The sequence below is a fragment of the Streptopelia decaocto genome, assembly GCF_964273445.1.
Source record: "Streptopelia decaocto genome assembly, chromosome: 10".
In the NCBI taxonomy this organism is placed as follows: Eukaryota; Metazoa; Chordata; class Aves; order Columbiformes; family Columbidae; genus Streptopelia; species Streptopelia decaocto.
Window position 1 is genome coordinate 6,875,586 of NC_138665.1, and position 26,821 is coordinate 6,902,406.

The 26,821-nt window shown below is 37.1% G+C and overlaps 1 protein-coding gene across 1 annotated transcript in view; it reads left to right on the forward strand.

Annotated features, from left to right (window-relative positions):
* The window catches only part of LOC309444301 (connector enhancer of kinase suppressor of ras 2-like), a gene marked incomplete at its 5' end in the record, with an annotated part of 168,646 nt that overhangs the window by 140,001 nt on the left and 1,824 nt on the right, over positions 1–26,821 (forward strand). Inside the window, 9 exons of the mRNA XM_082061999.1 lie at positions 1,617–1,665; positions 4,657–4,705; positions 5,989–6,164; positions 7,603–7,676; positions 12,950–13,021; positions 23,250–23,320; positions 23,992–24,092; positions 25,565–26,072; positions 26,407–26,606. Of these exons, the coding sequence (XP_081918125.1) occupies positions 1,617–1,665; positions 4,657–4,705; positions 5,989–6,164; positions 7,603–7,676; positions 12,950–13,021; positions 23,250–23,320; positions 23,992–24,092; positions 25,565–26,072; positions 26,407–26,606 (1,300 nt within the window). The remainder of the gene's footprint in view (positions 1–1,616; positions 1,666–4,656; positions 4,706–5,988; positions 6,165–7,602; positions 7,677–12,949; positions 13,022–23,249; positions 23,321–23,991; positions 24,093–25,564; positions 26,073–26,406; positions 26,607–26,821) is intronic.

Below are 26,821 nucleotides of genomic sequence, written 5' to 3' on the forward strand. Positions count from 1 at the left end.
AAAGCTTGACACCTGCAGATTCCAGACACGTGTGTAATGTAACCATGACACCATTCCGGAGACCGTGGGTTTGAAAATCTCCTCCGCTTAGACAACCACGCAGGCCTGCAGGGGAAACAATGGGCAGAAAAGAATTGTATCATTCATGCATTGCACAACTGCTAGTTGAATAAACAGGTTTTGTGACTATTTGCACTTAGTTTCCACATGAAAATACTGCTCAGGTTCTTTTTCGTAACTCATTTTATCTTTGTAACTGTTAATGCTTAAAATCTGTTTCAATCATGTCCACAGTGGCATGTTTTGGAATTTATTTATTTTTTTTTTTTTTTTAGTTGTGATTAATGACAAGAGTTATGAAGAGAGAAATATTTTGAAAATAACGTTTAGTCCTGACATTGTTTTATCAGCTTTGCATGTATTGATACACCTGTACGGCAGCAACTGCAGAACCGTCCAGATGCATCTGAGCTCGCTGGGCGATGCTTGAAGCAGCAACAGCCTGCAGCGCAGTGCTGAGCTGGCAGCTGAGCCAGCGTGGAACTGAGACGGGATTTCAAAATACTCAATAATTAATTTGCACTGAGCATTTACTTGTTGGGACAAGAATACATTGCATAAGCTATGGAGGTTTTAATAACCTAAATATAAATCATGAATCCAGGCAAGGTGGTTAAAAATGCATTCCTGTGACCAGGTAGATAAATCCAAATTGCTACGTATGTGTTCTTGTGAACCAGCCATAAGAATTTTCACATAAGGTACAATTCTTTTCCACACAACTGTATTTTCTAAAGTTTTGGTCTAGGCCATTATAACCATATTGCTGCACATGCCTTTCCCCTCCCTTAACTTTTTTCCCTTTCACTTCTGTAATGACTGTTTTCCTTAGAAAAAAGGTGAGGAATAACTCAACCAAACGTGATACAGATTATTTGAACCAGAATAGACAGTGTACTAGGATTTCTCTGTGTCTGAACTAATTTGTTGTGTCACTTTCACACAGAGAGTTTTCTTGTCTAAAGAGAAGAAAAGGTCAGCGTTTCTTCTGTGATCTGTAGATCTGAATATCTGATTAATAACTAGATTTGGGGAGGAGTATTTGATAGGCACAAAATCTTAAAAACGAAACAAAACTCTTCCCAAATAAAAGAAATTAAGCTTGTATGTTAGAGGACCTGTTCCTGACATTTTATTGGATATCAACTTTTGAGCAGCTTTCAAAAGCCTGACTGCAGACTGCCAATGGTCTGTGTGTCCTAAGACTTTAGTCCCTAGAGGGGAGGAATAGTTTTGGTTGCTTTTGAATCTTAGCTGATCAGGATCAAGTATTTGAATCAGGTTCAAGTGATGGAATCAGAACCAGATATTTTCAGATTTATGTGTTCTTACGAACAGTTTATGTTTCTTGATAATATTAGCACTGTTTATTGAAAAGACTAATTAAATTTCCAAAGGGTCTCTTGTTTTAAGTGCTGTATTTTAAATAACTTTGGTATGTGATTATATCTGTAAGTATAGATTTGGAAATGCGTAGTGTGTGTGTGTATATGCACTACTTATTCAGATTATTTTGTTCTGTAGTTGGCTGACACCTTTCCTCCTCTCTGTCCTAGATATGCAAGTTCTGCCATTGACCGTCAAGGAAGCACATCCATGAGGAAGGTAATGAGTTATAAATGTACTTAAAAAGAAAAAAATCCCCAACGGTTCAATTCATTGTCATATTCTTAAAAGGGACCTCTGGTGGTCCTGAAGGTAAAGAAAATTTTAAACACTTACAATATTTAAATAGTATGAATACTATGATAGGGAGACAGAGCATTAAGATTTTCTTCAAAAAAATTTCAAATATTTTTATGGTACCAATTTTGAAGGTCTTAAATGGAAAATATCTAGACATTATTTTATTACTTAGTATTTTGCAAATATTTCATACAAAGGACAAACAACAGAACCTTCATTTATAGAATGCTTATTTCTTCATTGCGACTTAGTGCTTTTTGCACTAGGCAGGTGCTAAATAACTTTTGCAAGTTGCCAGATGTCATTCTGCCTCCTGAATACTTACAAAGTGAAGCTAAAGACCAGTGACAATAGTGGAAGATGTAGGACTAAATTCCCTGCGGTTTGTGAAAACCTGCAGTTGTGTTTATTGATCTGCCAGTCCCTCCCTTGCCACAGACCTCGGGCTGCTCGCGGTATCCTGGTCCTGCAAATAGTCCGATACACAGGCTTGGAGGAAATTAGCACGATGTGCCCTGTGATTTGTGTACTTTGCTACTGAATGCACCGATGGGTGTTTGGAACTTGTTAATGGTTTTCATTAAAAACTCCTAAGGCTCAAACAGCAGAGACACACACAGCCAGGTTGGCACTAATAAGCCCGGTTCCATCATCCTGACAGGTCACTGAATCTCCAGTCTCCGGGGCATTTTTTAAATGCAGGATAGATTTTCATTTGGTGATCCTGTGACAGCACTCTTACTACTACCCTGTGATTATGTTGAGGTCTCATTAATTTAGCTTCACGTAGCACAGATTCAATTCTTTCACACTTTTTTTCTCTGCCGTGGTGTTCTGCTCGTTGGGCTGGGCTGGGAGGACGTGTGTTTGGTTTGACATTTGACTTGGTGTTGTGGTTTTGAGATGAGAGCTTCAACGCTGACAGCCACAGTATGTTCTCTCTGTTTCCCATAGCAACTCTGAGTCATTTTGAAGTTAAAAGTTCCGACTGTTTTCTTAGTGCTTAACCACAAAGTTAATTATATAATAGCTCCTTTATCTCTCAGAATATGAAGCTTGACTTTTCTAAGTTAGCAGTACTAATTAAGTACTGATTCCCAAGGTATTGCAAGCAGTTCACTTTCTCTAGTTTTCTTGCTTTGAAACAATTGCATGTGTGCAGAAACAAAACATAGAAGACTAATTAACTTTTAGTTTTAGAAGAGCTAATATTTTCAGCTCTACTTGATTTGTTGTGCTTGTATTTTCATTATTTTGGAAACTTTTATATTGAATGATGCATACCAGTTTCTGGTGAGTATCCTAACACATATATCCTCCGGTTCTTCTCATTTTCTTGCAGATTTTTAAATTTAATCACATGTGAAAACTGTAGCTTAATTATAGGGTTTTATTTTGTCACTATATTTTTTAGCCTAAATTGTGGACAAATTGGGTGATCTTTGTCTCAGAAACTGATACTTGCTCTGTCCTAATGCATTTTTATACAAAAAGTGGAACATCGAATCTACAGTCACCACAGAACTCCAGTTGGTACAGTGTAACTGACCAGTACGGCTGCTGTGGCTTGCAGTACGTCAATTAAAAAACAAACAAACAAAAAAAAAAACCCAAAACAAACAGAAAAAAACAAACCAAACAAAACCAAAAAACAATGTCGCTGTGCATCTTTAATACTATCTCACAGACTTACTTTTGGTTTTCATTTTTTGACTGTTTTTTACTATGTTTCCTGTAGCACAGGAGCAAGCATTAATTTTCGTCTTTAGTGCTCCAAACAAAGAGATAAATTTGCAGCTATCAAGTAAATGGAGAATACGTAGAGTCTTACAGCGATACGATGCATATACACTTACAGAGCTTGTCGCCTGTTAGAATTACAATATTTTGGGGGAGGATTTGTGCTGGGGGAACAGGCTGAGATAAACCCAACACAGAAAGCTGGTGTTCTCTGGGCCGGCTCTCTCAGGATCTGCTGATTTCTGCAAGTCCCTACAAAATGTCCATGCTGCTCAAGGCTGTAAACGGGTGGAATTGCAGAGGGTTACACGCAGGTCTGTGCGTGTGCAAAACCCCTCTGCCCTCCTCCACTCGCATTTAAGAGAAAACTTTGCCTCTCCAATAGCTGGAGTCCTGTTTTCAGCTGTTGTTTTTCTGTGGTGCTCAAGCTGTAATCCTTCGTTAGCCTAAATATTAATTTCAATTATTTTTATTTTACTTATAGCCCTCGGCTCTTTTAATATTGTGACATTTGAACACTTATTTAATACACTGTACCATGGTTGTTAATAAGGACTTTGTGGGGTGTTTGCTTTTTGGTCCCTGTTTTCAAAAGGTTTAAATAATGAGTTGTTTTTACATTGTTTTTAAGAATCTGTAACAATTTTATAATGTAGACACAAAATAATTTCTTTCATGTTTTTCCCACCAACCTAACAAACTTAATAGCTTCCAATGGTTGGAAATAATTAAAGAACATGACTTCAACGTGTCATTGAGGATGACTTTAAACACTGACTATATAATGTTTGTGGTGGATATTTCTTCTTGAATGAATATTTTTATAACTATCTCATGTATTTACAACAAACTTCAAGTATCATTGACTCTATTAGGTCATTCATGTGAGTTTATGTCCTTAGTTTTCAAACTATTCCATAACCTTTCATGCAAAGAATCCTTAACGATTTCATTGTAATTGTAATTAATAACTGAGAAAATGGGATTTTAAGTGGCAGATTTAGCACTGTGGTGTTTTCATTATGAAATTTATAACAGTAGTAAAAGAAAAATGAGATCCTATGATAAGTAACCCTAAGACAACCATGGAGATGGTAGTTGATGCCAGCTGTTTCACGTTGCTACTATTACCTGCATTGGTTTTTCATAATTATTTTTTTTTCCTTACAGTCATTCCATTACGCTTCCCTCAGGGTAAAAAGCAGAAAATGGTCAAAAGGTAACTTATTTGAGCTAACATTTGGAACTAGAAAATGAGACTTCTTTGCTAATAAATGGTCTGGATCAAATGCCAAGGTTCAACCTAATTCAAATGTTTATAAATTTGATCATAAACACCAAAGTAAAATACCAAACTAAAATACCAAATAAATGCATTTTAAGGTATAATATTGCTAGACTTGGTGGTAAAATTTCCTCTGACTTAAGCAGAAGAAAGGCAGCATCTGTATATTGTGCCATTTCCTTCTGCTCTCTTTCTTTATCTATCCATGGCCTATTTGACTGTTAAAACAATAACCATCTGAAAAATAGTTACAGCATAATAAATTCATATGAAAGTATATGGTCAGAGAGCTCTTTTTATTCTGTTTGTTGATTTAGTCTCTTATCTATGAAAATTTTTCTTTTCTTACACAATAAGCTTTAAACTTGACCAGGACATAGTACAGTATCTTATTCTAAAAGGAACAAAGTATTAAGAATTTGTTTGTGGAATGGTGGCAGAACAAAAGATGGTGTTCTGCAGTTATCTAAATTTCTTCACTATTTCACAGCTTTGGGACAAATATAATTCTTGTAACAATATAAACATCATTTTTTCACAGAAAAATGTGTAGTATTTTAAGGAAAAATGATACCTTAATAAAGAGAGGGAAAAAAAAGTGTTCTTATTGATATTTACAAGGAACACTAAAATTTTAAGCCTTTCAATTAGGATGCATTGAAATAACAACAAAATCCTGGTGCTGTGCCTTTAAACAGGATGTGATTAAGTTAAAATACTGTTCAGTTAAATTCAGAATAGAAGAAATCTAAACACGTATTTATATGGAGGTGGATGATTTTTCTTTTTCATTTGCTATAAATAGTGACCATATAAATTGAGTTGAAAATTTGCCAGAATTTGACAGGCCTTTTTTTGCTAAAAGTAGTAACAGAAGATATGCAGAAGTCGTGTTTACATCTGTCTACAGATTACATGATACTCTGCATTTCAGACTGAAGGCTCAATGAACACAGTTTTATTTGGAGTGATGATACCCATCTTAATCAGATAAAAATGAACCCTCTAGAGATTAAGTAAAACATTTCATAAAACAGGCCTTTTCGTTTTGTACTCATGTTGAAACTAAAATGGCAGAGCATTGTCCAATTTGGAAATTGTTCATTCAAACTCCTCTCCCTGAAACTGGAGAGGATTTGGTTTGAAGGATTTTTGATTAAAGATCAGTAGTGTATTTATGTTGAGTGAGGTGTCTCACACTGTTGTCGTGTTCTCAGGGAGCTCTCTGACGAGTGGGAGCAGAAGACGGATTTCCTGCAAAGACTTGGGGCACGGAGACTGCGAAGGCTGGCTCTGGAAGAAAAAAGATGCCAAAGGTTATTTCACGCAGAAATGGAAAAAATACTGGTTTATTCTGAAGGATTCGTCCTTGTACTGGTACACAAACCAGAATGTAAGTATAGCCTGTGTTTGGAGAAAGCCAAAGTTAATAAGCTTTATAATTCTTTTGAATAAAGTCTATTTTTACTACATGGTAGGATATGTTAGTGACTTGCCACTTTAATTGCCAGGCCTGGATCACTGAAGCTGGGAATATTTCAATTGAAATAATTTTTTAAAGTCTCTGAATTCCATGCCCAAATAGCAGATGTTCATGACACTCTTCCAGAAATTAATATGTCAGTGGTTAATACTTTTCCACAGGTACTACTCATTTGCACTAACACAGTGTTCACACACTGTGGGAAGATCTGTACACTGTAACCATTCCCATTAGTTCAGCATGATGGGAGGTGGATGTGAAAATCTGAATTCGGAGAAGTCTTTATCTGAAAGTTATTCTTATGCAGATGTTCCTCTTGCTTTTTGCTGAATTAGTCTGGAGTTTGCAGTTTCTCATGTGTACAGCACTGCTCTTGGCAAAATGTTATTGAAAGTCACTGGGCCTACGCTTGTGCAATCTGTGTATCTGTAGGAAAAAACAGGGGGCGGGGAGAAGCCAAAAATCTTTAGACTGCTGTTCTTCCATTGGTATGCATTGAGCCTTAGTGCCTGATCTAAACTGCCTACAGCCTGCTTTGATTACTGATATTTTAGTATGTATTTTCCATTTTCTTCAAGAGGACAATTTTACTAGAATAATTATTCTCAGTTTTAGTATTTCCCTGTCTGCCCCAAACAGTATTGTTTCAGGTTTTGTGCTGTACATTTTGTTTGTGTGACACAGTTACATGCAAGGTGGTTATCACTGTGTGTCCCACTGATTTTCAGTCTGTTGTTTACAGCCAAGCCATAACTCATAGTACACTTGCTAATGCTTTTCAAAAATCTGACCAGTGTTAATATGTCTCCTTGCTTTTCCTGGTAAATTACTTCATAAGAAGCAAAAAGTGGCAAGCAATGCTTCCTAGTTATTACTTTTGCATTTAATCACTGGTGAGCTCGCTGTAGGAATCTCCTCAATTATTATCAGCAGAGCAGATGGTCTGCACAACCGTGACTTTAAGAGAAGGCATCCACAAAACAGTTTTAAAATGTAGAGTATATGATGAAGAAACTGAGAATTCTCTGTAGTTGTGGATGTCGTTAAATGCTATTTTAGCTGCTGTATTTGGTGCTGAAAGGTTGTCTGTAATCCTCAAGAAAGGGGAATCAGGATGACTGCAGTTCCTTTAAGGAACTGTCAGTTTAGTTACTTCATAAAAGTTATTGGCATTGTATGGCAAAGTAAATACATTTTTATAAATAAAAACATTATGGGGAAAATATGTTCAGTATTTCAATTGATTAGATGGTTGTTCTTAGTATAAGACCCAAATGGCTACTGCTCACTTCCCTCTTCTTTAACTCCATGTTCTTCTACACCATCACTTTCTCTTCTCTTTTGATAGGATGAAAAAGCAGAAGGATTCATTAGTTTACCTGAGTTCAGAATAGATAGAGCAATTGAATGCAGAAGAAAACAGTAAGTAATGTGTCAATTATGTTTACAAATTAAGGGATTGCTCTTGGAAGTATACTATATAGAGTACTGAAAACGTGTAAAGCCCGGGGCAGGAAGTTATGCAGAAAACCTTGAAAGCTGTAAATAATACATAATAGATCTTTTTAAGCTTTAGAGTTTGTCTTTATTGTAAAAGATACAACTTAATGTAAATTCCACAAAATATCTCACCAAGAATTGGATAATTCTTTGATCAGCTTTCCAGATAGCTTAGTTACAACTTCAGTTAGCAAAGTAAAGCAAAAAATAATATGTTAGCCAAGATATGAAACTTCCTTAGGTTCAGTATGGTCTAGTGTGCAAGAAAAAAATTCCCATAGGAAGTACCATAAAAAAAATCATAGCAAAGGTTAGGGAATATAATCTCCATTTTCTCCTTTACGGGGGAAGCTTTCTTCCCCAATATTGTGTTATTCTCAACTGCTAAAATATTTAGGTTCCATATGCAAAATGAACATTGCATTATTGTTTACGTGCATGTTGCTACTACTGCATTATGCTCTCAGTAAAAAGCATATGCTGAGCTTTACCCCCCTTAAGGCATATGTAATAACGGAGACTCATTGGAAATGGCTTGGAAGCAGTGTGGGGATTGGAATTCATAGCTGTCCGACAGAAGGTTTAACAGAACAATCCTAATGCTTTGAGACCGGCACTTTGCTGCTATCTCTTCAATTATTTGCATGTGTCTTCTGTATGCTGCATTAGGATTTTTGAAATTCACTGCTATGAGGAGCTGCACAGAATGACATTAAAGATACTCTCTAACTAATTATAGCTAAGTATCCTGATGTGGTTTTGTGTGCTTTTCCAATGACTAAATGCAGTTTTGGTCTCAGGAATACAAGTCTTACTACTATGAACACATGTACAATAAAAATACTGAAGATATGAATTACAATAGAGACAACTCATCAGAAAATCAAACCTCTTCAATTGCATGTTCTTTTCTGGAGGTATTATCACTGTCTGTCTGAGAATTAGATGATGTTGCATTTATACTTCTATTACTCCTTTCAGCTGAGTGTATCCCTGTAGAAATTAAACATGAACTGAGCACTATAAATTCCTCTGAGGAATGAGTAGATATTAATAATAATATTGAACAAAAATAGAGGAAAAATAATACTCTTTTGTTAAAATATAAAACACTTAGCAAATTTCAGTGAATTAAGCAAGATCAAACAGAAGGTCATTGTGCACAGCTAGAAATACCTTCCAGAGTTTTGCTTGAAGTATTTGAACACATTTCCTCAGAACATTCTTGGAGAACAAGCTCTGTAGGGTATATGCACAGCAAAAAAGTCTGATTAACTAAAACTTTGCACACTACTGAAAAATGAGTACCTTCAGGCTTTGAATCCTTTCAAACAGAGGTAAAAGTATAATGAAGGCATTAATAGTATTCCCTGTGTTCACTGAGATGAATTTCCCTTCGAGTTCTTCCTTCACGCACTTATTTATATACTTTCACCATCAGAAAAGCTACACCTTACATTGGCCACTATTTTACCTGCTCCTCTGAAAACTGTAGAGAAAGTAAATCCCATGTTACACTCACATTTCAGTATATCTGTTTTGACCCAGCATATTCTGGAAAAGTTCTGTTCTCTCTGCTAAACTAAGGGAATAATTTCAGTTGGTATTTTCTTGCCTCCTTTTCAGAGAGGTAGTAAAAGACCAGTTATCACTTCTTTCTGGTTTAGGATATCTTGTTCATTTAATAGTGGGGTTTTAGTAGGTGCTGGAATGTAACCTGAAATTCATTGCAAGCTTGAAATCTGAGAACATAAATCTGGTTGCTTTCTTAGTCACTTCTATACGATTGAGTCCATTTTAACATTAATGCAAATGTAAGTAAAGCAGTTACCTTGAGAGATAATAAGGACAGGGGAAGAAAAAACTATTATTTTTGGTAGTTTCATTTGTTTTTAAATTAAAATTACCTGAAACATACACTTAGTATTTCAGTGCTTAAAGAAGTCAAGCTAAAATCACAGAGTTAATTTTCTTTCAACTCTCTCAAAAGAAAACCAAGAACATTTTGGAGCTCAACTTGGATTTCCCCTCAAATTTCTGTTACTTTCAGAGCCATCAATGTGAAATGTTCAAACCTGACTGAACAAAAGAATTTGAAGTCATATTACAGTAATTAATAGATCTGTCTTTTCCACAGTTCTGTCAGATGGAAAACGTTGTTTTATAGAATGACTGTCACTGATGCCACAGTATACATGGAATGAAATAGCCTTAAGCAAGCTTTCACAGGAATATATAGTAACTGAATGCATTATTCTGTGTGGTTTGATGATTTGCCTCACTAATGCATTTAACGAAGATACCCTGATTATTATACAAATCATGGCATTATCTGAGACTGGTTTAGCTCTCCAGGCTATATTTGGATGTAGAATGACCTTGTCCTTGTGAAAGGAGGTTTCTTACCTTCACAGGGAAAAACTTGCCACTGCTTTTATGCAATACCTGCAACTTCATGATTAAAAATGATAATACTCTATTAGAAATTTTAGTTACTTAAGTTTGTGTGATGTGGCATGACATCAATAGCAAGTTATTTTTGAAGACAATTATAATGCACCGTGATGAAGTTGATTCACAAGACTAAAGATTAATAGAACTATGTTTATAAGATCCCACTGGATCTGACGTTTGTAAATAGAGAAGGGCTCGTGGGCAACCTGTTGGTTGGAGGTTGCCTTGGGTATAGTGATCAGGAAATGATTGAGTTTACTGTCCTTGGAGAAGTTAGAAGGAAGTTGGTCTCTTCTCCCAAGTAGCAAGTGATAGGACAAGAGCAAATGGCCTCAAGTTGCACCAGGGGAGTTTTAGATTGGATATGAGGAAAAAATTCTTCCCAGAAAGGGTTGTCAGGCATTGGAACAGGCTGCCCAGGGCAGTGGTGGAGTCACCATCCCTGGAGGGATTTAAAAGGCGTTTCAACGAGGTTCTTAGGGACATGGTTTAATATTAGAGTTAGGTTTTGGTTGGACTCAATGATCCTGAGGATCTCTTCCAACTGAAATGATTCTATGATTAATTATTGTTAACTAATGCTTTGCCTGAACTTTAAAAAATCTCCACCTACTGAAAATGTTCATTGCACAAATCATGCAAATTTAGGTCTTAAACTTAAGAGATCATATGCCATATCGTTGGTGTTTCATATTGAAATTGTGCAGTCAGAATTCCATATAAAACATCATTGATATAGTATAGGCAGACATGAAGTTATATCCTACAAGTTGCTACAGTTTCAGTACATTTTATTACTTCTTCCGGGACGGACTCAAAGGTTTTGGTAGGCAGCAAAGCAAACCTGAGGCACCGGCAGCCCCGCAGGGAAGCGGGTTGGCAGCTTCTTGCGCTGTGTTAGCTGCTGCGCAGCCAAAAGGTGAAAAAAGTGATTATTCCCTTTTACTTGGTGCTCATCACACCACAACTGGATTATTGCATCCAGTTTGCAGCCCTCCAGAACAAGCCAAAGGTAAAAACACGTGTATCATTCTTCTGCATTATTCATGTTTGTCTATAGATCTAGAATTGTTTCCCTGGAGACTTTCCTGTAGTTCTTTATGCTCGTGTATCTAAATGGGTCTGTAATAATAATCTTTGTGACAAACAGAACTGTCAAACATTTAAATCAAAAGTTTCCACTGAATTGGGATCTCTGTTTCATAAAAATAAAGTTTTCTTTGGCATATGTAAATATATAAGAGTGCAACACATTATTGCAGCTGTAAGTGCTCAGCACTGCAGTAAATTATCAGAATATCAGGCAAAAACTATATTAAGACACATTAATGTAGTGACTAATTATTAAATGTGTCCGCTGTGACTTAGCAGCACAGGAGAACTCCTTTGCATAAGTAGGAAGACCTGCAGCATTTAACTGATTTACCCTTGAAAAGATTCTTGCTTTTTCTGCAATTTATGACACATTCAGGAATTCCATAACTGAGACAAGAGTCCTACAGAAAATAGTGTTATCTGTCACATAATCCTGATTCACCTCTCCAGCAAGTCCACTCTGTACCTTAATTGAGTTAGGGTTCCTGCGAGAAGGTAATACTCAAATATATAATCATATATTGTATCACATTACAAGAGCGTAGTGGAGCCAAATTTAAGTTGTTTATAACTCTGACTTATTCTAACTTCTAAAAGGTTGACTTTGAAACCCCAATATTGGCATTTTAATGCATTTATGTATGTAAATTTCCTGTCTAGGAAAATAATCCTATTTACAAGCAGAGACTCTATCATGTGATACTCTAACAGGATTAATCAAGAGGATTAGAATCTTTAGATCCGCCACATAATCCTCTCCAATTTGAGCCGATACTTAAATCTCAGAATTGGAAGATGGTTGGGCAAATAGAATGCTAGAAAATGGAGATGTGGCACAGAGCATGCTGATATCTCAGCAAAAAAGTACATCCGTGAAGAGAGTGGGCCATGCTTACATACTATAACAATGCAGGAGTATTTGTTTAGTAATGACTTTCTATTTCGAGTATTAAAAATCAAGTTCTCTAAAGGACTTCTGTAAGGAGGTGTTGTATTTGTTAATTACTGTGTAATTAACAATGTGTCATGTACCACTCTAACATACGTGTGTGTGAATGAAGACATATACAAAACTATTTCACGTTTCTTATCCACAGCCAGATATCATCTGTTTTGCTGGAGCAGTTGGAGTGGCTGGTACTCAACTGGCATAAGGGGTGTAAAAAGCTCTACATTAACAAGCAGGAGACTAAGAATATTTGACACTAAAATGATATTATACTAATTGGGTAAAAGAAATCATAAACTTAATCAGAGTATACTTAAAACTATAGTTATATAATGATCAAAAACCTCTTGCTCTGACATCTTAAAATTCAGTAGGTATAATTAACAAGCCTATGCCATCTAGTGGGCATCAAGAAAGTTTCCTCCTATTCAGGATTTGCCATGTACTCTCTATTTTCATTTGCAAAATACAAGTACCTAGGGAGATGAGGATCTGCAGTTGAAATCCCCAGTGTCCAGATGCCAAAGGATACTTAAATACCTGATTTACTTAAATAAATTAAGAATCAGACTGAAAATACAATTGTGTTTGAAACCTGTAGCATGCTAAACAAATCACAGAGCAGGTCAGTCTTGTGTATTTGCAGAGAAACTGAAATAAAAGTGGTTTTTTTCTATTCTTTGTGCTTATTTGATAGTGCCTTCAAAGCATGCCACCCCAAAATAAAGAGCTTCTACTTTGCAACAGACTGCCTTGAAGAAATGAATAGGTAAGCTATGTTTCTCCTTTATCATGGTACTCCAATAATTGAAAATAATAGTTCATCTCACATAGAAATATACCGTTGGAGCTTGATGTGATGCTGATTGATAGTGTTCTCAGTACTTAGTTCTCCATAAATTTCAATACATACATTACATTCTGTGGCTCATTTTGCTGAAATTTTCTGTTATGCCACATGTCACAACTCTGCAAAGGGGTGTTAGGGACATCAGTTGTGTTGGTCTCATCTATGTTTATTAGACTTTGTGTTTGTTAATGGGCATAAAGTATATCACACTTCTATTTTTTTTGTTGATCAATCAATGTTAGAAATAATGTGGCACAAATGTTCTGGTATATAAAAACAACACATAGCACCAAAGGTCATACTTACGAGTACACCCAGATATTAAGATATTGTAAAGTCAGCTCTACTGACTATCCACAGTAACATGTCATGACCTAAAACCAGAGAAAAGCCACGTGAAGCATTTTTTAATAGGAATTGAACTGATGAGATGCATTTATTTTCTGTGCCAGAATTAAAAAGTCTGCCCACCCTCCAAAAAAACTCCAAAACCCACCAGCAACACAAACCCCAGTAGTAATTAACTTTACTCATCCTGTCACTGTCCCAAGCAGAGGGTAGCACAGGTCAGCTGTTGGCATCGCTGCGTGTTCTCAGATGTGCTGGGAGGACATTCAGAACTCAGCTGGGCATGGCCCTGGACACCCTGACCCAACATCAAGGCTGGTCCTGCTGCGGGTGGGCTGGGGGACTAGGTGACCTCCCGAGATCTCTTCTACCCCAAATTACCCTCTGCTTCTATTTTGTGATTGAGCGATGAACGCAGAGGTTAGATAAATCTGGGGAGGTACCTTTGATGCTCAAAGGCAGAGTCAAATGTTCTACCTCCTCCTGTTACTCTGGTAACTTGTTTATTCCCAGCTGAGATAAAAAGCAAGGGCACACGGGACAATGTTACCGTACTTCGAAGTCTCAAATCTTCCCTGGCGTAGACTGCTGCAGCTTTGAGATTTAGTTAGTTCTTTCTGTTCGCAGACTTGGACACAACTATCTCAGGATACAGCTGAGGATATTCTTTGGAATAATAATGTCTAAAAATTATGTTTAAATTGAACATTTGTATTCTGTGGCTTACATGGCCCTTCAGGAAAACCTGTATTGATGTAGAAGACTGGCTGCATGAGAACAGTTCAGGCTAGTTCATCATCCACTGATGACGATGATGAGGTTCAGGCCTCAGGAGTATCTTGCTGTGGCTAGCTGTCATTTACAGGAAATAAATTTGCTGAAAAATATTTTTCCAATCTTAATAACGTTCCATTGTTCAGTTATGTAATGTGACTGAGATTTGGTTTGCCCCAAAACTGACATGAGGATCTTCTGCTATTTTAAGCTAAGCCTGGTCTCTCCCTAGATTTTAGCCACTTGGATAGCTGTGATTTGCTGAAGTGCCATTGATCATATCTTTCTATTATGCCATAAAATGTTCTGACTCGAGGAAAACCAGGAAGTCTTGACATACATTCAATAAACTGCTCTTACAATATTCATTGATTTTGGTACACCGGGGAGCGAGGAAGCCGCCTGCGTGACAGTTTACAGCCTCTGCGGAGAGTCGCAGCTGGAAAGGTGCCAGGATGGATTTTCATATCACGCTGCCATGTTAGTCTGGAATTTATGAGAGACATTTTCCTGACTTTTTGAGTCTGCTTCCCAGGGGAAAAGACAAAAGGTGAACTTCCTCTTGACGTAATTTTTTTGCAGTACTTTTCATTCAGAAATGCTGTTCCTATAGAGTAATTGTAATTCACTCCCCAGCCCAAATGATGGATGACTCTGCTGCCTCTGTAAAAGTCCCTGGGCATCCCCTGCAGCATTTTACATGCTTCCTGGAGTTCCTTCTCACAGATACCCTGTGCAAAATTTGAAATGAGAAACAAGACTCATAGATGAAAAATGCACTTAAAATACTAATTTCAAAAATCTCCGTCTTCCCAGCAAATTGCTAGCCATGTTATCTGAGGAAATAGGGCAAATGCTCTGCATGGTATCTCACATTCCTGCTGTCACCACAAAATTTAACTGGATTTTCCATGCTGACAGAAGGGTAGATCTTTCACGCTGAAAAGTAAAGGAGTTCTAATATGAAGAGAAACATAGCACTCCAGTATTCACTATGACGGGAAATTATACCCTTTCTTCAGTTGCATTTACCACCAGTTTTTGTTTTTAACAGCTGTTTTTACAGTATCTAACTTCAGATTCACTGTTTAATAATTTTTTCCACTCCAGAATATTTTAATCTGCCTTTAATACCACATTGCCATGGAAAGAGTTGTACACCAATGGGTAGTAATTGATTTGTATGTGGCAGATCGAGCCACTCTGCAGCTGAATTTTGCCTGCTGTGTCGCATGGTGCAGACAGACTTTGGTTTGCAAAATTAATGCTCATGCTGTTTTGTCAAGTCTTACATGAGCATAGTTGTGTTCTTAGAAATGAATTAATAATGAAATAGATGAGCTCATCTTTCGCTTGCCGTGGTCACGGGGCACTCCAAGCTTGTTAAAGGCCTTATTTCCCAGAAGTGCTTCATCTATTACCATACCATGCATAACCTGTTTATGGCTTTAATACTCCTAAGGAAAGTAGCACTGAATTTAATATTCAGTTGTTTTACGATATCTACTTTATTTAAAACTTTCATGTGATTGAAGTGTGCAGTGCAGTGCATTTACAATCTCCTCATGGACTCCAAATATTAAATTAAAAAAAATAGTTTCTATTTCAGGCTGAATAATTTGATCACATTTGATTTGAATAACTGGGTTAACTTTGCAATTTTAATAACTCCCATAAATCGTTTGCATTCATTCAAAAAATGGAACCAATATCTGCTACTCACTGAAACAGAATGATGATTGATTTTGTAGGGGTCACTTCCAATATTTTCCAAGTAAAGACCTGAAAGTTTCAAACATAATATTTCCCTTTACTTCAATTTTCAGTTTGCTTTAATATGAATTGAATCTCTATTGATTATAAGCAAATTTCAGGGTGTGTATCCTGTGTATTTTTACGTAGAGAATATAACCAAGTCACTCAACGGTTTCCCTAAACCATCCTGTTTATTGCTGAAGCTCATTCAGCTGTCTTCCTTAAATTTGTCACATGCTAGTCCCCTTGACAGATCTTGGCCAACTCAGATGGTGGGCCAGTATTAAGGTATCTTTCACAGTTTTAATTTACTTTATAACTAAAAATTTCAGACATACACCCCTGTTAGATATTGCCCCACTTAAACAAGAGGTCTTGGAGAAGTGAACGGGAGGGTAATCAAGTTAGATCTCTCTGTCCTAATTTAACTGTTCTTTAATAAAGAGAGCTGAGTAAATTATCGAAGAGCTCTTACTCCCCAGTCCCTTACCTGATGAAAAGCAAGGAGAGAATTATGCAGGACATGAAAGGCACTTTTCAAACAGAAATCCCTGAAATGGAGCTTCCCAGTGGTGGTGTAAGTAAACATCAACAGCAGGTTTTCCTCTTCTTCCTTCAGGTTCCTAGAAACTTGTTTCAAATCCAGGAAAAATAGTCCATGCCCAAGGCCACTTCACTCCTCTAATTTATTTTTCTCGCATAAAAGCTCACAAGTTGAAGCACAGGTAAAACAATTTTCTGATCAGAATGAGCTGCAGGCCCTGGAGACTGGATGAAACCATGATGTGAATTGTAGGGAAAATACTACATTAGAAAGTCCTGGTACAGAGCTGCGAGTCTTCAAAATCTGCTTTTCTTGCCTAGCCACCTAACTCCTCCTTTCTCCAGTTTATGGACCACTTACTATAGACTTGTGAACTACCATATCCCCCTCAATACCCCTGGTTTATAGCATTACACTGAAGCAGTTCAAAGGAGTTTGCAATATACAACTGCAATTATGCAACACACAGTCCAAATGAGCATTCAGGTGTGAATTCATCCCCAACACGCTGGAGTTATGATTTGTGGTGGCTTTCTGTACTAGTTTACATTACAAAATTCACTTAATCAAATTCTGCTGTAAATAATACCATTGTGCATGGGTATGGTCTTCTGGGAGTCAAACAGTTCAACTGCATTCAATACAGCAGATTTTGTGATTACAGTGCTGTACCTCTCAGCAGTAAGTGCACATGCATTACAGTCACATATCATGATGTTATAGTGGAGATACTATGTCAACACTGCAAAATCTGAAGTTTTTAGTCATAGAAATAAGTAATGGACGTAATTAAATAAGTCAGGTATTTAACAGTATTTTTATTATAGTTATTGTATGTATATTCTCTGTAATAAACAGTTACATTTATACAAGAAGATGCTATTTCACTTATTACCAAAAGGGCAATTTATTTCAGAAATAGTGAACTTTTTTTGTCTATCATCGACCAGGAGAGAGAGGGGAAAAAAAAACCAAAAACAAACCAAAAAACAACAACAACAAAAAGTGCATTTGGTTGACAGAATGAAGTTAAAAAACAACAACAAAAGACTAATGAAAAAAACCCCTCCTGTGAATTACATGAAGTAGATGCACATGCAAAGAGGGTATAAATTGTCACGGTTCACTTGTCAACTCTTAAGCTCTCTAGGGCTTTTTTCATATTTTGCCAGCCTGACAAATCCAAGAAGACAATGCATGAAACAAGATCAAGAGAGTCAGGTCAAATTATCAAATCAGAGTGCTTATGGTTTATCCCATGAATGATTTTACTTAACAAATTCCAGCAACTGTGACAAATAAAATAGTAGAAATACAGGCTGCTGAGAGCTGATATATTCGGAGAGATGAACCCATTGAGGAGACTGCTCAGTGTTGTATTTCACTGTGACACATCAGTTACGTTTTTGGGCTTCTCTTGTTTGGAGAGAAATAAAGGCATCATTTTTGCTTTAACTATTACAGGAACCTTTATTCTGTTAAATTAATATATTACCTCTACAACTGTAGAAAATAGTGAAAATAATGTATGTTAGGAGCTAAAACAGGAAGCATATTGATTTTTCAGGTGTCCACTAAAAAAGACTGGTCAGAAAGAAGCCAGCTTAACAAATACAAAATCAATTCTAAATATAACTCTGTATTGCAAAAATATTTACAGGAAATTCTGGAATCCAGCTATCCCACTAATGGAAAAAAATATAACACAAAGGTTTTAATCAGAAATTAAATACAAATTGAACTGAATAAATTTGATGGTTCAAGGGAATCTATATTTTTATAGACTTAAAGATAACTTGATTAAGTCAAATTTGACTTCCACTTTCATTCCTTTTTTTTCCTTTTAACTGGGTGTAGATGCAATCTCAAAAGCAAAAAAAGATGTATTCCTGCTCTAAAACATTTTTAATACAAACCTGAGATGATGTACAAGTGCAATGACTAATTGATAAAAAGATGCAAGAAAGATAGGAAATATATAAATATTCATTTCTTTTATCCTTTAATACCTTGATATTTCAATGGTTTCATTTTAAGGGAAGATTTAACAGAAAGAAATAGTGAAAGCAGATAGACCCTTTCTTGGATTTATATCTTTTTCATGAAATACCCATGATTTACTTTTTCACCTGAATTAAGGTTTCTTCTATCTACCAGCCATCTGGTATATGCAAAAAGTGTACCCAGCACTGAGGATATTGGCAAGTAAAACTGATTTGACCCACAGAAACTCACTACTTGCTGACCTGCTCTCTATGGATTTATAGAACAGTTTTAATTATAACCCTAAAAATAAGTCTTTGACCTATTTTTTTAAATTGATATCTTCTTGACTTTGCTTTTTATTCTCCTGCACTGAATGTAATAGTTCTCTCAAATGTATTATAACTGAGATTGTCCAAGTTGGTTTGGTTTTCTCACTTGTGCTGTTTCACTCCTGACTGTAGAAAGGAGCAGCCAAGGGGGTCAAGGCTGATCCTGCTATGAAAACTCCTGTTGCCTTCAATCCCAGAACCTCACACAGACCTTGGACTTGGCTCATCACTGTACTCGGCAGGACTCAATTATAACAGTTAGCAAACAGAAATTTACTGCATTTGTACCATGAGTGGTGACATATTCTTGTTTGTCATGCAGCGTGTTAGGACAGTGAAGCTAGAGGAAATTGTTTCCCTGCTGTTCGATCCACTTTAACATTGCTCCAGTGTTTCTATTAAACGATCGGCAAGAGACTGTGCTCCTGACTCCGGACAATTCAGGGCTTTTCAAGCATGTCTCACTCTTCAGTATCAAGTTTTGATTATTGTCACAGCTATTTAGTTCATCACTGCCCTCGGTGCCTTTGCAACCATCACTTGCCAGGCCCGGGGACAGAATCTGACTCTTGGAAGAGGCTCTGGGCTGTAATCCCTGGTACGAGCCAGAATTATCTCAGTAAATTTAACTGAACTTCCTACCATGCAGCTCTATTTCATCCCGAAGCAATGGCAACAGTGCCTGTTTGTTGTAAACACAATTAACTAAAGCCGAGTCTGATTTTTTTTAGGATTTAAGCCATTGAGACAAAGTATAAAACTTACTAATGTATTTAGATTACTTTACTTGAGGATTACCTATCCCTGCATTTGGTTCACTGAGGTATAGGCAATAAAAAATAAATAATACACTTCTTGGTCCCTTCTAAGTTGTTATATCTTATGGAGATGTTGTACAATATTGAAGGTTCGATGTTGTAACAGGAATCCTTGGGGTATTTAGCACAGCTCTATGTGCATCCCAGTTAATTTCTACCTCAGATGCAAACCCTGTGGTTCCTTGAGTGACTTCCTCAAACTTAGTGAAATGTGCTGTTTAAGTTGTCTAATTATCAGAAGAAAAGAGATGTTGAAACTATCAAATGATCTGAGGAGATGTCTCCAAATTGTGCCTCAGGGGGCCAGGATACATAGAGATGTACATGTAAGTTTGCTATACATGTAACTGCCAGAATATCTCATGTCTTTTTGTGATCACGTGGAATTCAAGGAGCTATTAGGGGGAACAGCTCTATAAACCAAATCAGAGAAACGATCTCCTGGGTTTTTTTCACTATTGCTGCTTGTCAGGTGTCACATAGTCTTGCACTGCCTGACCTCCAATGAAACACGCACTCGTCGATCCCTCGGGGAGTCCCATTCTGACACAGATTCCCGCTGCCTTCCTGAAGCCTTGACATTTGCCTATGAGGCATTAATGCAGCATTCAGAACCAAATGGCTGAGTTTCCAAGCTTTCCACAGAGAACTTTTTATAACTTTCACTGCCTGTTTTCTTAAAAATGAAAGTGGTTTGCTCATCAAGTAAATTCATCGAGTTTACAGAGTGTTCCTTTTGAACAGAGTTTGCATTTCCTTGAAAAAAAGACCTGTGAACTGTATCAAAAGGATCAGTAACCTCAGCACTTCTATAACTCCTGATTAACCTCAAAAACATTCACCCGTGCTTTTTTAAAAAACACAAAACCTAAAATTGAGATTCTTTTTCTTTTATCAGGAGAGATTTTATCATTATAAGCCACTGAATGTCATCAGATAACCCTTTTTGTTATCTTGACAAAGAGCTAAGTCTCAGTTGAGGTAAATGAGGGAACAAAGTACTTGTAACCGTAGCGGGCAATCTTTGCGCCCTTTGGAAGAGAAAAACCTGAGCAGGCTTAGGAAGATTCTTTCTGCTAATTCCAGATTTGGACATCGAAGCCATATAAGTAAAGCTGATACTCTGTCTATGCTAAGAATATCTGTGTTCTCTTGAAGGTTAATATTAATATTTTGACTATTATCTATATACACTTCCAAGATTTAAAACCTTCAAATTAACAATGAGCAACAAGACAAATTTGGCAATAAACTTAAGACAATATAAATTTTCAAGTGCCAACCACCGAAACGGCTGACTCTGTTTTAGCTTTGAAAATGGTAATGAGTCCTAATTTATCATTGGTGCTTAAGCAGAACCTTCGTTGAAGTCGCTGAGACATTCTGCTTAATTGCCAAAGGCATATGGGAAAGTATGACTAAAACTATTTTGCTCCAATACTAATGAGTTTAGAAATTCAGGAACAACTCTTGAAAAAACAGTGAATACAAATGCCTAATAATGAGCGAGGGGATGATGTCATTTCAATTACGGCAATAAAGAATATGCCTTTCAAGAGCAGCAAATGTCAAGTGATCAGCCATTTGAATGAAATTACACTGGTGCACACTGTAGAAAAGCTTTTCAGTGAACCTGTTAACACATTTTAAATTGACTTCATGATAAAGATGAGTTATTGACGTGCTTGTACAAATAGTGTCTCCAGAAGCAGTCTGAACCCTGCAGCTGATCTTTGTGAAAACTAATCATTTCCACTGTTATTTCTAATTTGCTGACTTCTTTTTTACTACTGAAAGGCAAAGCAATATTATTGTATAATTCTTTATATTCTCAGTTTTGCAAGTAAATTAAACCCTATAACAATTCCCTGTAAGAAGTAAATGTTGTTGTCCCCTTTGGACACTTAGGGAAGTCGTAAGATATGTAGAACGATTTGCTGAAGGCCACACGATGAGTCAGTGTTATATCCAATATTCCAGATTAAGATCGTGGCTCTGAGTAGCTGCAGAGCGTTGCGTAGAGCAGATCAATACATCCTGAACTCTGTGCTATTTTTAGTGGAGAGCTCTCTCTTCATTTTCTGCCTGCTTGCTGTCTATAGCATCTTCCATATATTGTGCCATTAGACCAATAATACATGCACCTGTGTCCCTAGAAGCTTTTATTCAGTTCTATTACAAGTGAGGAAAGAATTACACTGAATAGTTTTCTTGTTTTAATCTGCAAAAAACTTGTCCTTATGACATGCTATGCATTGTTTACTAACATCTGTCTTGAAATCCTTGAAAGGTGTTTTTGTCAGCATACAATTAATCAATCAAACCCGTCATTATTAACATATGTTATGTTGAAATGTTAAAAAAAGAAAAGAGCTGCTCCTAGAAAACACTGACGTGCAATACACTAGCAAATTAATGACCGTAAAAAATCTAGTCACTGAGTAAGGCGATACTTAAGAATGCATCGCAATCATTACAGATGTCTATTAATGGGGCTTTTTTCTGTGGTTATATTTGTTGATGAAAATAAGCTGATTCTTTATTTTCCATCTGCTGAATATTAAGTGACTTTCCTCTCTACGTGTTAGTTTCCTTTTTTCCTGTCTTTCAACTATATATTGTATAAACATCCAGTAATCTTACATAAAGATATCTCTAAAGGTATTTTCCCCAAAATAAACTATTTTCCTAATGAATAAAAAAAAATATTTTTGATCAAACAAATTAATTTGGGGACAAGGAAAGAAACCAAATCATCCGATAAAAAATGCAAATATTGAAGTACTTTCAATTTATCAAGTCTTGTTTTTTCTGAAGGTTTCTAACCTAAGATTCTGTATTTTAAAAAATCAAAGGAAAATAATGTTGACATCACAGCTAAACCAACCAAACATTTATACCACCCATATCATGAATCTAGCAGAGCAGCACATAACCAGTGGAACACTGTCATAGCCTGTTTCAGCCTTTTGAGTATACAAACGTAATACAACTTGCTTCCTAATACAGGTTTTCATACGATTATTGCCATAACGCTATTTTATAGTATTTTGGCAATTCAGGCAAGTTCTTGAAATTAATAGAAGTAGCAATCAGAATAAATGCAATCTGCTCCTTTACATAACGTCTCTGGAAACCATTCCACACAAATAGGTTCAGGTGCAGCTTAGAGAGGGATTTGATTCTGCTACAGTGGAGACAGAGCTGGATGTTCTCTGTTCTAACAGACTACTCTAAAAACTGTGTTTAGCATCCCAGTAGGTAGACTTCTCTCTTTCTTGATGACATAAGGAAGACTGATGTCATGATTCTTCAGGTTTCTGGGCAGCAGAATAAAATGCAATGAGTCTGATATTCCAGCATCAAACACGCTCCAGCAGATGTGAATAGAAGACCAGAACTACCTCTGCATTGTATGATATATGAACTGGAGCACCCTCACATAAAACTATTAACCACTGAACACATCTGAATCTTTTTAGACTAGGCATCACCTCTGACTTTTCCAGATGTTAAGAATGTGTATGCCCTCACATTAACACTACAAGTGCCTTTAAAATATCTCTCCTCCTCATTTTTCATTGTTCTATTAGATGGATGAATCGTTTGGGTCTCGCAGCGATTGGTTACACCCCTGATGACAAGGACATTCATCCAGATGAAGGTAACGCTTCAGAGATTGTCATTAGAAGAGAGCGGAGTGCACATATGGTCATTATTTGAACAAAGAGATGTCATAACTAACAAATTTGTTAACATATGTGCCATATATTTTAAAATATCAGTTTTCATAAGAATACATATCCTTTAAGAACTCTTAATATATCAATATTTATTTGTGCCACCACCAAGGAAAATATTTTCAAACCAGCAATGAAGATAATGCCAGGTTGAGGGTGAGAAATGTCCCAGGTCAGAGCCATCGGGTGTGATTGTCACCCCAGAGTGAGTGAAGACACTGCGAGCACAGGTCAACCTGCGCTTCAGAACCATTTCTGCAGCTCCTGAGCTCCGGTGCCAGCCTTGCTTTTCCACCATCACCTGTGGTGGAACCTGTTCTGCTAACACGGTTAATTTAAGAATTGAGGCTCGGCTCTACTTCAGCATCTAGAATGAAGTTGCACTTTGAAAGCGTGTGACCAGAAGCCATTTTTAGGCACATAGGAGCTGGGTGCCCAACCTGCTTGAAAGTTCTTCCACGTATCTGTGTATCTTAGGTGCCAGACATATTCACAAGTGTGTTCTTACCTTTGCATGCTAAAGATATTTTTTAAATGTGGGACTTGCTTTCTTGTGGAAAAGCTCATGAGTGACCCCGGGATGTTTTGCCAGCAGATTACTGGAGCGAAAGCGACCAGGACGACACCGAGGGCTCCCTAACCCTGAAGCAGGAAGGCTCTTCCACTCTGGGTGACACCTACCACCGAACGCCCTCAGTGAGTTAAAGATATTGCATTTGGCAGAAGGTTACCAAAATATATCTGTGTGCCTTGATTTGCATTTCCCTTGTTTTGGAATATTTAATTACCATAACGGCAGAACAAAGGCTTCGTTGTAAGAATGAAATTACTGCTGATCCTCAGGAGCTGAATGTTTCCACAACAAGCCAATGACAAAGGCAGGAAAGGTAAATGTCTCCTTACACAGATATGTCATATGACATGGTTTGTGGGACTTGGGAGACCACACCTAATAATACAAACAGAATATTCAAATGTTGACTTTACTGCAGAATATGGAAAGAATATGGTGGATGGGATAGTTTGTATTAACTGAGACTGTTTCTCAAGTACAAATATTGGATACTGGATGCTAGAGATTAAGACCAGATCACATTCATGCAGTAATCGTATTTTAGTACAAACATTTTTTTAAGAACACATCTTTTTTTAAGAACATATCTTTAGAGGCAGGGTTGTTGTTTTGTTTTGTTTTTTTTTTACAGCATGAGGCATTGTGTACAATACCATAGTAGTGACAATATTTTCTGTTAGTGTCATACGATGTTCAATAGCTGACAAAAGTGCTTCTATTATATTGTGTACAGACAGGTTTGGGGAACTGAGGGGAAAAAAAACCCCAAACATTTTGTATATGAAGAGGCTCTAATAGCAAATAAGAACATTTCTATTATACAGAACATAGACAGGCTGTGATAATTATTTTGTTTCTAAGCGCAGATAGGACTGTTCTCTATTTTTCTTTCAGATTTTTCTTCAACGTGAATGACATGATCCTCACACAGCCAGAACCAAAGAGAGAGTGACTGAGACAACAGCATCACATGGGTGAAGTTCAGACTGATTTTCACCCATGTGATGCTGTTTTATCAACTGGGACACAGGTTAAGCCCCTCCCTTTCTGTTTTTCCACTTTTTTGCCTTTCTCTTTGTTTTTGAATGAAAATTATTTACAGACCCAGCAGAATAACTTAAATAATTTGAGAAGTTCAGCAGTTTCCCCAAAATTCAAAAATCTTCCTGGGTGCTGAAGTTGGTTTGCTTTCGGTTTTTTTGGTTTTGTTTTTTTTTTTTCTGTTTGGCTGGACTCGGAAACCCAAAGATGGTTTCTTTTGGGGCCTTTCATGTCTTCAGAGCAAACTGCTGGACTGAGTGTAAACTGGACAGGTCTTCAGGAAACCTGTACCAGTATTATACTGTTCTTTCCAGCAGGAGCTGCTCATGGGCAGAGAATGTGCAAAACAAGAATAGGGAGTGGTTAAAACATAGCACTTGCATAAAAGTTCTCAATGCTAATTATGTTCTGTTTGCAGAGGTTCATATTGTGACATATCAAAACACACACACCAGTCCATTTTATTAGTATGTATCATATAATGTTCTATAGCCATTTTCTTGGGTCTGTTCAAAACATTGTCTTACGGCCAGATGGTTTTGTATCTTTTCAGGTGAATTCTTCCAGCCCATTCCCTGAATCCCAACATGGTCGACACTTTTCAAGTGAATCAACGTATTCTCATTCTTCTGCCGAGGATTCTCGACAAGACGTAGCGGGCAGCACACACTCATCGGGGTGCAGACCTCCCTACCGAGAACGGCGCTCGTGGCAGGACCTGATCGAGACGCCGTTAACCAGTTCAGGGCTCCATTTCCTTCAGACTGTTCCTCCCGAGGCGGAGTACATGGGTGGCCGGCCCGGAATGTCACCAGACAGACGAAGACAAGCAACGCTACCGGTACAAAGGTGTCATAATTATGAGCAGGACGGGCCTTTCCCTTTGGTGGAATGTCCAAGGGGACACAGCGCTCACAGCCGGCCACAGAAGCAACGTAGTCAAAGTCTTCCCCGAAACAGAGACGTCAGGGGTAAGGGACGTGTAAGGTCCATAGAAGGAACAGATGACAAGCTAGAAGAGAAAGTTCCCCTTAGAAGGCATAATAGTTTCTGTGCAGAAGGTAAGATTTTGGAGACATTCTGGTCCTCTTTACTGCCATTGAAAGCCAGGGCAATATTGCCATTATTGTCAGCAATGTTTTTGCGGTTGAACTGTTATGTGTTGGCAAATTCATCAGTCACTGCACAGGAGTTTGCACTTCAAATGCTTGGATGCAGTGCTGAAAATGTAGCTTTGGGGCTGATTAAAATGTTCTTGTTTTATCAAAACAAAAATTGGAAGAACGCGTTATAGAGTGACTTTATACATTAATTTTCATTACTGCTTGCTGGTTTTAGAGACTTCATCTGAATGATTAGATTTGTTCTTAGGTTTCTTTACCTATTTTCTTCCAGAAAATATAAAAGAAATTGGAGAAAATACAGATGGTCTTCAAGAGCTGTATAAATCTCTGGAGCAAGCTAGTTTGTCAGCTTTCGGAGAGCAGCGTCCTTCCACCAAGCAGGAGTTCCGCAAGTCTTTTGTAAAGCGATGTAATGATCCAGTTATCAATGAAAAGCTTCACCACATCAGAGTTCTCAAGAGCACTTTAAAAGTAAGGCTTTATCATTAATTTTGTGCATAAGAAATAAAAACTAGTCAAAGTATAACCTCTTAGTGTTTGCCATGGATGAGGCTTTCTTTGTAGCTCTAGAATTAAGTTCCAAAGAAACTAAAAATACTTGAAAGTAAATACGTTCCAGTTTAAGGAAAAACAAACAAACAACAACAACACACAATAATTATTTGTCCTTTATAGACATCTGGTAG